This window comes from Convolutriloba macropyga, chromosome 6, assembly GCF_964194025.1.
Source record: "Convolutriloba macropyga chromosome 6, txConMacr16.3, whole genome shotgun sequence".
NCBI lineage: Eukaryota > Metazoa > Xenacoelomorpha > Acoela > Convolutidae > Convolutriloba > Convolutriloba macropyga.
In genome coordinates, this window is record NC_134473.1 from 2,888,308 (window position 1) to 2,900,572 (window position 12,265).

Below are 12,265 nucleotides of genomic sequence, written 5' to 3' on the forward strand. Positions count from 1 at the left end.
AGGACAAAATTGAAACAATCACTCATGAGCTGTTAGACATGCCTTTTAATTTGATCTCGCAAAAATTTTTTTTTGCGCAGCGATTATCGAAACAATTATATACTATTTTCCTGTCCTGAAAGAAACTGTAATATTTATAATTGGGCATACGTAAGAATATTGACTATGATTAACTATAGGAAGCACTAGTGACGCTAATTACAGACGTTTTGGAGCTGTTTTTATTGATATTTTGAGCTCCAGGGACACCAAAATGGTTGAATTTGAAATTGAACTTCCTTGACAACTTAATTTTTGTTAAAATTTGTTTTCAGTCTTGAACGTAATTGACTCTGCTTAACTGTAAGACACACTAGGAACGCTAATTACAGACAATTTGAGGCCGTTTTGATTAGTATTTTTTTCTCCACTGTCAACAAAATGATTGAAAATGTTGTCCAACGAATCACACTAACCTTGTGACGCAGGTGTTATCCTAGGTCTTTTATTCTTGACTAAATTGTTTTTTTGTTTAGGTATCTGGGCTATTGTTTTTTCTGTTGAGTTGTCAAGTCACCAAATGCGTGCCATAAATTAATAAAAATTAACTAATTGTGATTTTCCATTTTGGCCCGGCTTTGGTTGCCTACGGCTTATCACAGAACACGCCCTCTTTTGTTCTCAATTAAGAGGTCAAGAGTTTACACAAGCATGCAAACCAACGAACAAGCACACACACACACGCGCGCACACACATACACACACTGACACACACACACACACACACACTCACACACACACACACACACACACACACACACATACACACTGACTCACGCACACAGACAGACACAGACACTCACACACTTAGGCACATACACTTACACACACACACACACAAACAATTACACACACGCAGACACACACGCACGTACACACACACACACACACACACACACACACACACACAAACACACACACACACACACAGAACTGAGATCATACGTCCCGAAAATACATGTTTTTATTCGCTTACATAAAATGTTTTTTTGTTTTAAAAAAAGACCAGCGAGAAATCAGATTTTATACTGGTCAAAGTTTGTGTTCAGGCAAGATGTTCAAAAATTTCAGAAGAGTCCATCAATAAAACTAGCCAAATGAATTTGTTTGTCAGTATCCTCTTTCGTTTTTTTACCGTCGTGTAAGATCGAAATTTACCCCTGCGTTTGAATCTTTGTTGCTATAACTATCCGGGAATATTGTCAAGCTGTAGTTTCTGGAGATACCATATTCACTCTAAATGTTTATTTCCTGGGAAAGCAAATCATTTTAATTAGAATTATCTGTTATCAGCTCGATTGAAAGTTTGTGGTTGTTTGCAATTTACAATAGGACGATGGGACGGAACAGTTTCGTTACATCACGCACAATTTTATAATTTAATTGAGTTATAATTTAATTGAGTTGACTATTAGCAGAAATGAAAAATCAAAGGTAAAAATAAATATCTTTTTTTAAAAATATAAATGATGTTCACTAATTTTGATTAAACACCCTGCCAAAAAAAGATAATCATCCCAAAGAACTCATTTTAAAAAACTAATGCGTTCTTCTCCTTACAAACACGGATGTTGTTATGAATGAATTGAATTAACCGGACCGAGATATCAAAACTCAAAAATATGTAAGAGTGCTAATTATTGCGTTTAGTTCATGCAAAATCAACGCTAAGCGTGTAGAAAAAGAAACATCCCTTTTCTGAAGCTTTGATCCTGCTTGTTTACGCTTTTTAGCGTTAACCTTGTATAATTTCCCAATTTTTGTCTCCAACAAGTTCGCATAACGTTTCTCAATATTTATTGCATTTAACAATTTTCCATCAAACCATTCATTGGTCTCTTTTTTAAAAAAAAATTCTAAACCAAACGGTTGTGGGAACATTTTTTTTCTCATTAAGCACTGCACTCTTGAAGCAAAAAGTGAGGATATGATATGTGAGGATATGATATCCTCTTGTTATTGAGGATATGATCAAGAAAATAAAAACTTAAGTCAACTTTAACCATTAACTGCGTAATGATTTTTTGTAATATCGCATCAGAACACAGAACATATTTGTAGCGAACATGAAGTTGAATTTAGAGCGGGAATAACTCTAAGCGGCGAATATGCATGTATGTATGCTTGTTGGAAATCTCATAATTAGGACAATCTATTAGGACAATTCAGATAATTACACCGCAGCTAAGTTGAACGAAGATTACCACCTTTGTTGAAAGCAAACAGGTAGGCGACCAGATTCTTCTGACAGCAAATGTGCACAGAAGTTGGCAAATTTCTAAAATGGACAAAATTGACATATAACACTTAATCTGAGAGTACTGAGACCATCAAATTAGATTGATGAGAAAAATACACAATTGCTTTTTCGTATGTAAATGAGTTTAAACAATTCATAATAACTGAACAAGTATTTGCAGCAACCACGAATACAAAAAGAGTCGTACAAAAATTGAAGTCTCCGCCTCGGAAAACGTTCAGGGACAATCTGGCTCCCCGACTGAGATTATTCTGGGCTCCCCACCCCTGATACTTTATTCGGGTCAATGACGTCATCTGCTATATCCCAATGGAATCTACCCTGAAAATAAAGAATAAAACGTAAAAAAGGGAAAAAGAAAAAATAAACTGATTTCAATTAGGTTGTAAATGAAATAATTATAAATTACATTCCTAACCTTTGTTTCGTCTTAGAGCAGTATACAATCAGGCAAATCGGTGTCCCCTTCACTAACTGGAACTTAAAAATTATGCCTCCTAGAACCAATCCCTTGTGAACGCCAGTTACACTAAGGTAGTATGGTTGTTCACCATTACCGCGGTCAAAATAATCATATATTTTAATTTGGAAGTGTCCAGCAAAAAACCTCAGGTCTGTTATTTTAATAAAATTTACGTCGTCGATAACCGTAGAAAAAAGTACTTAAACGGGTCTGTCATTTTTTGACTTCACCCCCGTGCGTGCGGGTTCCGTAATTCTTTCGAAGGACAGGCACTGACGCAATTGTGTTTAACATGCGCGACGTCTCAAGCGATGGGCTCGTATTGTGAAGCATCAAATTCAGGGCAGCTGAAAAAGATTTAGTTTTTTAAAATCTGAAATTTATATTAGAAAAAGGACCTTCTCACCTTTTATACAATTCATAACAGTATCTTTACTTCTGCTCTAGTGCCATCTCGCGACATAATCAGTCAAGGGTCTCTGGGAGGATGAAATCCATCGTTCCCATTGTGTGGCGATAGAGTACACTATCATTGAGGGTAGAACAATTGCGTATAATCATTTTGCATCATTCCTTAAGATCCATAGCACTAGATTTTTGACTAATTAACGGCATTGATATGTATTTTTGGAGGTGGCCATTATTACTATTCAGCTGAGATATCTTCCTCCGCTCGTTTGAAGGACTAATACCTAAATTTAGGGACCAGGCGATAACAAATGACCGTTTATGAAGTAGAACTTTCGGTTTGGACGGCGAATATTGTTTTCATTAGCCCAATGACAATTTAATTTCGATGATAAGCTCCTGAACCCGGGTTTCATGACACTCTCGAGGTGTTTAAGAGTTTCCATTTTGATAGAAAAATGTTTTCAGAACTTTGTAGTAAGAACGAAAAACTGATTAGTCAAGCTCGGTTTCGAAAATGTTTGTTTTAAGCAAATAAAATGCTCACCTAATCTCTATAAAAAAACACCACCAATCAGATCACTCCTTCTTAAGTAGTTAAATTGAGCGGACATTAACCAAATTTTAATGGAATGTGCATCGAATGTATCTCTTAGGCTGGTACACCATTCAGGTCAAACTGACCACCCACCCCCAGAATACTAACACCGGAGATAGCGTGATTTGAAGATTTTTGACATTTTGAATTTTAAAATGACCGTTTACGCACAATATTTGGATTTTTAAAGAATTGCAATGAGTCGCAATTCGAGAGTAAGTTATGAGATTATCATGGGGACGGGTTAAGATAACTTTTTGGGTTTCCCCCTTAAAATAGGCTTATTTGCTAGTAGGTAGTTAGAACTTGTATTGAAATAGTAACTTAACGGAGGCTGAAGTCGGATTGACCTAAAAATTTGTAGATAGACCAATTTTGACCCGGAGAATCTGATTTTGAAGTTAAATTGGACTCCCGCCAACCCCCGCGGAACTACCGCTCGCCGTCGCTCGCCGTTGTTGCAGGACAAAAAGATTTGTATTCCTTTGTCCCGCAACCCCGCTCAATTTTTAAGAACTCGGATTTATCGGGCTTTGGCACCAACGACTCCCTAAAAAATTCAGAACGCAAACGACTTGCAACGGATAATTCTACGAGAATAAATTTGGCATGCAACTACTTTGCACCCTAAAATTTCTAAATATTTTTACCTGTAGTGATTTTGACTTTAGAACACGAGATACTGAAATTTGATTCCCTGTGGAAAACCCACGAGACAAGTTCGCATGCACTGCTCGTGCTCTATTAAGATTTAAGTCAAAAAAATTGTGAGTAAGTTGATTGGACATTTCGCGACAAAAGTGATCTTTATCGCCTTGACCCTTCACCTTTGATAAATGAACCCTAATTTACCTTTAAGAGTTCAAATTTGTGTTTCTGAGAAATTTCGGTTTTCCACTGATTTTTGCATGCGCAACTGCATGGAATAAGAGGAAAAGCACCCCAAGCCTTTATTTTAGCTTTAGGGGGCATGTATTAGTGCTGTAAATATACATGAAAAACAATGGCCCTTGAAGAACAATAGTGATAAAATCGGTTCTGCGGCAAACTGACGTGGGCAAACAGAGCGATCAGAATCGCAATTTTTGACGTATATTTAACGAATGGGATCTTTTCCAGGGATGTGTCAATTAGATAAAACGGATTTAAAATGATTGCTAAAGTTCTCAAAGTGTATTTAAAATAAGATCATTTCAACAGAAATTGAGAAAGATGTAATCAGGTCATCACTATTAAGTTAAGAGAGAGAGAGAGAGAACGAATTGAGCTAGAGAGAAGTTGGTTTAGTGGGGCTAAATATTTGAAATAAAATTGAAGTTGCAAGACAAGTCGGAGAACTGTGACTAATTTGGTAAGTTAGAAAGTTCGATTGAGTAAGAGTTTGAAGTTATTTAAAAATTTTCGCAGTAACATTGTTTCCAAATGTTTAGTTGCTTGAGAGATTTTTTCAAGTTATTACTTTGAGACAGCCATTTTTATCGGTGCACTTCAATCATTTAACATATTACATATTTTGGGACAAAGCCCTTTCAACAGCCTGCGAGAGCAGACGAGGGGAAATATCAGAGAGGAGACAAGGTTGCGCTTGCTTCATCGTTTTCCTTTTTAACCTTTGGTTTGTTTCTAAAGTAAGGTTGATCGATCTGCTTGGGCGGCAGAATCCTCTCAGTGTTAGCCTGGCTGAAATTCAGAAGACGGCAATATTATTTGCTCCCCCAGCAGCACGTGCAATATTTTACATAATGATTTACTATATGATGGCACGTGCTCTGTGACTGGGGTGCTTAACGGACGGGGGCACAAACTGAAATGATTCAACTTGTCATCACGCAAGAACAATAAGAGTTGTGATGCGAATGAAAAAAAAATTGGAGCGTATTTAAGACTTTGTTTCAGAGTCTCTGGTTGCGCCCCTGGACTATTACGCAGTTGCAGCCACATGGAAGGACAGCAATGTCACAATCTACAACCTAAAGGGCAAAAGGTCAATTTCAAGTAATAATAAAAAATAGCTGATCAAAACAACTTTCGCAATTGGTTAGAGAACAGGTGTCTGATAATATTAAAAACATTAAAATGACTATATAATATTACTGAATTACTGAATATTTCATTAATGAAATTTTGATTTGTGTTTTTCTGTGAGTTTCAATGCGTATTCTTCAATGTTACTTCTGGAACTATCATTAACCAAATTGCTACCAAGCGAAAAGGAATTTAGAGCTCGTAAAAATCAATTTTTTAAATACATGTTAACATAAAACAGAATCTATGAGAAAAAAGAAAGCGTGATAGGTGAGCAAAAAAGGGGAAGAAGGGGTAAAAAATTTGTGTCTCCCATTATAGCCCCCCCTGAAATTATAGCCCCCATTATAGTATAATTGCTATGATTGGGGGCTATAAGTTATCTGAACACTAAGCGGGGGGGGGGCTATAATGGGAAGGACCCAAAAATTCAAGTAAGAAAGGGGCTGCAACGGGATGACTTTTTAGAAAACAGGAGCTCAAAACATTCACACCATTTTAACCCCTGTCAGCCAATTGTAGTCCACAGCATGTAAGACTTTTGAGAGGTTTTTTCTAGAATATTCTCCCATTGCAGCCCCACTCTTGCTCGTTGTTTGTTTTGGGGCTGGAAAATTTGACCCTTAAACTTCAAAGAGTCATTTCAGAACGTGTCACTCCTCAGTAAATGATGCGAGTTCCTTTGCGATTCCGATCTCAGTTCTACTTGAGAAGGGAATCATGACACAACTGGACTGTACCTCCCCACTTGTGTCTGCATCCGCATTCTTCTCACAATCATGCATTCCTGGTGAGTAAAAAGGAAGATACAGTTTGATATAGGGGGGGGGGGGGGTCAAAGCAGGCGCGACGGCTGTCAAAAAGGACCAGTTCTGGATTATAACAAGCATTTTTTTAGTACAAGCCTAGTGTGCTACCCATTTACACCAACTGGTCTTAAGCTCTCGAAATTGGGCATCTCTTATAACCCATTCTCATGTTCTTTCTTGTTCCTCAAGGCTTCATTTCTCTAGCCAAGTATACGTTGAACAAGTAGAGCTTCTTGTCAAACTATGTCATGCTTATCTTAGGCACAATTTACATTAGCTTGTTCTCTCTCAACCTTCTTATACAGTCCGAGGACTCCCGAGTCGCCAATTCCTAAGATTCAAATAACAATCATATATGATGTAATACAAATCATGACGTATTTTCTGTTAAGATCCTTGCACGGAACCAAGGAAATCATCTCATATTCATTGGACCAATAATGCTTTTTTCGCACCCAATGTCAGTCGACTAATAGCTCTTCTTATATCGAACTGTCAGCTATGCTTTCTTAACAGAGTTTGACGTATGTGTTTGAAAAATGGGCTTGAAGTTTGCTATGACAAAATTGTTTCTGCCGTTATGTACAAGGGGACATTATATGAAAATCATATTAGGAGTTTGGAGCGGGGGCTAAAAATGGGGGCTTTTTAGAATGAATATGACTAATTGCCCCAGTTGAGAGGTCGACTTCATGAAAAGACTTAAAATTCGACCTGGGGGGGGGGGGTGGGGGGGGGGGAGTATTTCCCTATCTTAATTACACGGTGGACCTCCTAGTAAAGGTCGACCTAAAGTCTTTTCATAAGTCAACCAACGGTCTTTCCATGCCTAATATCGGTCCGCCACGGCCTTTTCATGAGTCGACCTCTCAACTGGGGTGTCTTTGTCATTATGACTAGTTTTCTTTCTCAAATATCGTTTTTGCTGATCAGGTGCAATGGGTGAGGAGGCGAACCCTGCTCAACTGAATGTGAGCAACTTGTGTTCTTTATGTGACAGACGAAGCCAATGTAGAATTACACCACGTGGAGAACAGGACGCATTCATGTTAGAATCTTTTACTTCTGAAAAAACCCGAATTTTAGACGGTTTTTATTTTTTTCTGGAAGTAAATTGCTTTTATAAGTAACTGGTTAATGTTTATTAGTCAAAAACAATATTGAACAATACAGAACATTGAAGAGCAGTTTACGTGTTCTGCTAAGCATAAAATTACCCTTTGAAATAGCTAAAATTTCTTTCGAACAGTACCAAATTTCACTGTTGTTCTCTTAATTTAAAAAAAAAACAAAAAACGTGTTGCCAATTTACAAAAGAACGCCGAAAAAAGCCGCACAAAAATACTCGACTAATGTATCGAACTGACAACGAAAGAAATTTACATGAGCATGGAATGAAATGCAGCTTTTATATATTTCTTCTCGAGAGCGATGCTCTCATTCTCTCCACTGCTACTCTGGGGGGGGGGAGCAACTAGTTAAGCTTTTGCCAGGGGGGCAGTTTTTGTGCTTTGTAACAGGTGTCTAACTGGGATCTTCGAAATGATGGCAGGGAGACCAAAGGCAGACGTTGCCTTTCTCAATCACAACTTCCTTCTCCAAATGGCTCCTCCAGACTACATGTTCGAAGAACCTCTCAAATATGCTGGTTGGTCTAAAAATTAATATTCAATGTCTCCGTTTTTAACTATGAGATCAAAATTGACTACTTGTTTAGGTAAAAAAAAATTATCTTCACGTCCTGCTTTTCAGAGACATTCAAGGTTAAAAGGTTTTTAAGTTTGCCTGCTTTTTACTGTTGTCGTACAGATTAACAATCTGTAGAGTGAATTGATTTGCGGTGCCGAATTATTCAATTTTAGTGTTCCAATTTGTTGGCTTATTCGCGGAGCGAATCCACACTTAATTTTGATGCTTGTTGAGATTATATTCTGAATACATAATTATTGTAGATTTGGCGGAGCGAAAATTCGTTCTCTTTTTGAATGGTTATTTCGCTTACCGAAATAAGCTTAATTAGTATCTTATCTGAATTAGGACTTTAGCGGAGCGGAATCTAGTTTAAGAGAGAGACAACTAAATTGAATTCAGAAAATGCGAAGAATGATTCCAAATTAAGATTAACTCAACTGATCAACAATTTGTTCACAAAACTACATTTCCAATTGCGGAAACTTAAAATCACGAGACAACATGAACAGACAAAAGATATCATACACAGGATGTAAACAAAATTAAAAGTGTGAAAACATAAGATTTGATCTTCAGAACAAGAACTGAATGATGAAAGAAACAATGTTAAATGAAAATGAACTAAATTGATTTAACTTAAAATGAACTTGATTAGCTGCACCAAATCAATAGCCCCAGACTAATATGTACTATTGTACCACATTTCCCCCTTGGCGAAAATAAATGACGAAGTTATTTATCAGAAAATTAATAATCATATGTACTGGTTAAATAATTAATACTATATTGTTTTGAATCAGAAATGTTTTAAATGTCAACAGTTTAGATAAATGTTTTAGTCGCTATCACTTTCATAATATCATTCGGCCTCACCGACCGTCATCGATGATTCTGGTCCTTCGTAATTAGGCGAGACGTAGAATTGTGTAGGATACGATTGTATTGGTGAGCTTGGGCCGACTGTAAAGTCAGTTTCGGTTTGATGAGTTTGGAATGCGGCCGTCTGTATAGCGGAGATTATCGATTTTTTTTGGGTTTTGTTGTTGCTTGACGATTTGTCTTCTTTTATTTCTGGCAACTACACCAGGACTGGATGATGTAGGGGGACAAGTTTGTACTGAAGTGATGGATTCATCTGATTCGGTAACCGAGGGTGTAGATCGTTTTCGTTTTGACGGAATTAATGCTGCCGAGGCTTTTGTAGCGGCTTTACGTTTTGATCTGCTAGGTGGCTCCGCTATAACAATTGAAGTAAATGGCATCTCCATTGGCACCGCGAAATCACTTCTTGTTTCTGTGGGTTGTATTGGCGGTGCTGTTGATGATGATCTTTTTGGTTTGGTGGGCATTCGTACCCGACGGGCGCGTGTGACGTTAGAATGTATTGATGAAACCGTACTAACATCATCGGCTAATTTTCTATGCTTCATGTGTTTTCCTGCCTCTAGATTTTTCCTTGATTCTTTCGCGTGATGGCTGATCAGTTCCTCGGTTGTTTTCCCGTTGGTATTTTTGGGCGACGATTTGCGTAGATCTGTAGTTCGGTTTGCCGTTCGGCTTTTGAGCCAAATTTCACCAAGTCTGAATTTCTGATAGTTACATCTCTTTTTCCTGGTTCTTTAATGACTGAGGTGAATGTATTCGTTTTTACTACCGAAGATCCAGGAGCTAACACGTCGTATAAACCATCGAGACTTTTCTTTGATCGTTTTGTGCGCGGTCTCTTTTTCACAAGTTTTACTTCTAATGAAGCTTCTGTACGTGGTACTGATTGTCCTACGTCTGGGTGGGGAATCACTCTTGATTCCTTGTTCGGGTCCTCGTTTTTTATTTGTGTCGCATCTTTACTCAGTCTGTCTTTGTTTATCTCAATTTCTGTGTCGCTGCGTTCTTCATTGTTCCAATTTTCATCAGCAATGAGTTCCTCCCAACGGACAGTTTGTAACTTTTTGGATCTGGTTTAGTCGTTATATTACTTAACGGAGTATTCGCCCTTCTACCAAAATGTGCCTCAAATGGTGATATATTAATTGTCTTTTGACGGCATATTCGGAGCTAAAAAAACTATTGAATTTATTGATGCTTTCACATTAAATTGATTTCGCGTCACCGTTTTAATGCAAGCTAAGCGATTCTTGATTGTTTTAATTAGCCTTTCAACTAAGCCAATTGCTCTGTGATCGTGTATTGGAGCTTCAATTAATTCTATGTTATTTTGACTACAAAATGTTTTAACTTGTTGTCCGGTTTGGCATCGAGCTTGATCCAATCTAATTGTACGGGGTATATCGTGCAGCAAAACATATTCTTGAAGAAATTTCAAAATATTATCTGCATTAGCTCTATCAAACACTTCTGCTGTTGGAAATTTTGAAAATCGATCAATACATGCAAGAAAGTAAATCTCTTGATTTTTTTCATTATAGATTGGCCCTCCAAAATCAATTTGAATTTCTTCATTTGGAACTTTGCATAACTTTAATGGTGCCCATTTCTTAGCAGGTATAATAGATTTTAAATTTTTACCAATCTTGACACAGGGGTTGCATTTTGCAGTTTTTGTAGCTATGTCCCTGTGCATATATGGCCACCACGCGTGAGTTGCGATATCGGTCATTCCCCATGTTCCAGGATGAGTAGCATGGATGGCGTCCACGTATGCGTCTTTAATTGCATGGGGAAGGGCTATTCTGTCGTCAATGCAGACACATCCATTCTTAACATGTAGGTCTTTCCAGAAAGAATGTTTATAGGGTGATATCTGCTTGCATCGGTCCTCGTTTTCCGTCAGGATGCAATCTAGTATCTCTTTCAGGATGGCATCCTTAGTTGTAAGACTAGCCATCAGGGAACTGGAGAAGATCTTTGAGAGAGCGAAATTGAAAGATTCCAAATAGATATCATCTACTGAAGGCGAAGTGACTGTTGTCGTATCAGTGGTAGGTGTGATTGGCGTAGCGGGTACTATTTGGGCTGAAGACGGTCCTGCTTCGTCTGCAAATCGTACTCTAGAGTGCGTCGATTGTTTGACTTGCATCAATGTTTCATCGCCGGAATTTGATTAAGACATCATGTAAATTTTATTGAATTTGTTTGCAATTCGTTGGAAATTGTTTAATTCAGGTAGCGACTGTTTGGTAGAACGATTTAAGGCAAAAAGCGAATGAGGAATGTTGGCTGTCTCGATTTGGATATTGGAATCTAAGATATTTGGTGTTAATTCGTTAATTGAGTTATCATTATTCGTAATTGTAGAATAATCTGGATTTCGCGGTGCCAATTCACTGAATATTTTGTTAAAAGTATTTGGATTATTTGAGGCTTGTTCTGTAAGTGGATTTCACGCTGCCAAATCGACGTAATTTTCTGCATTTAATAAGAAGCGTTTCGCACCGCGTTTAATTACATCCAATTTTGCTACTATAAATTGCTCGTCATATGCAGATATATTAACGGCTTTTTGTTGCGGGTCGCGAGAGATATAATCCACTAATCCCATTTTTGAGCCAGGGAGATGATCAATTGAAAAATCAAATGGTAGTAATCGATCTACCCAACGTGTCAATCTACTATTATAGGATTTGTTAGATCTGTTCTCTCTCATGATTGAGAGAAGAGCCCTATGATCAGTTATTACAGTAAAGGGTTTGCCGTATAAATAATAATTAAAGTGTTCCCCGGACCGGTCAAAAGTTCGAGCAGAATTCAACAGAATTCAAGAATCGTGACGCAAATGCTACTGTATGCCAACCATTGGGTGTTCGTTGTTCCAATGCACATCCCAAACACTTACGTGAAGCATCGCATTTAATTCGTGTTTCTAATTCCGGGTTAAAATGTTTGTTTTCGGTAGTTTCCGCAATTTGTTCTTTAATCAATGAGAACTGTTTTTCATGCTCGTCTGTCCAGAGAAATTTTGAATTTTTCTTAAGTAGAGGCCGGAGGGGGTAGCATAGTTGTGACAAATTTGG

The 12,265-nt window shown here is 37.7% G+C and overlaps 1 protein-coding gene across 1 annotated transcript in view; it reads left to right on the top strand.

Moving 5' to 3' along the window:
• Positions 1-12,265, top strand: part of LOC142340649 (melanotransferrin-like) — a 43,606-nt gene that overhangs the window by 21,897 nt on the left and 9,444 nt on the right. The window contains exons 3-6 of the mRNA XM_075391339.1: positions 5,665-5,752; positions 6,441-6,583; positions 7,536-7,650; positions 8,123-8,250. Of these exons, the coding sequence (XP_075247454.1) occupies positions 5,665-5,752; positions 6,441-6,583; positions 7,536-7,650; positions 8,123-8,250 (474 nt within the window). The remainder of the gene's footprint in view (positions 1-5,664; positions 5,753-6,440; positions 6,584-7,535; positions 7,651-8,122; positions 8,251-12,265) is intronic.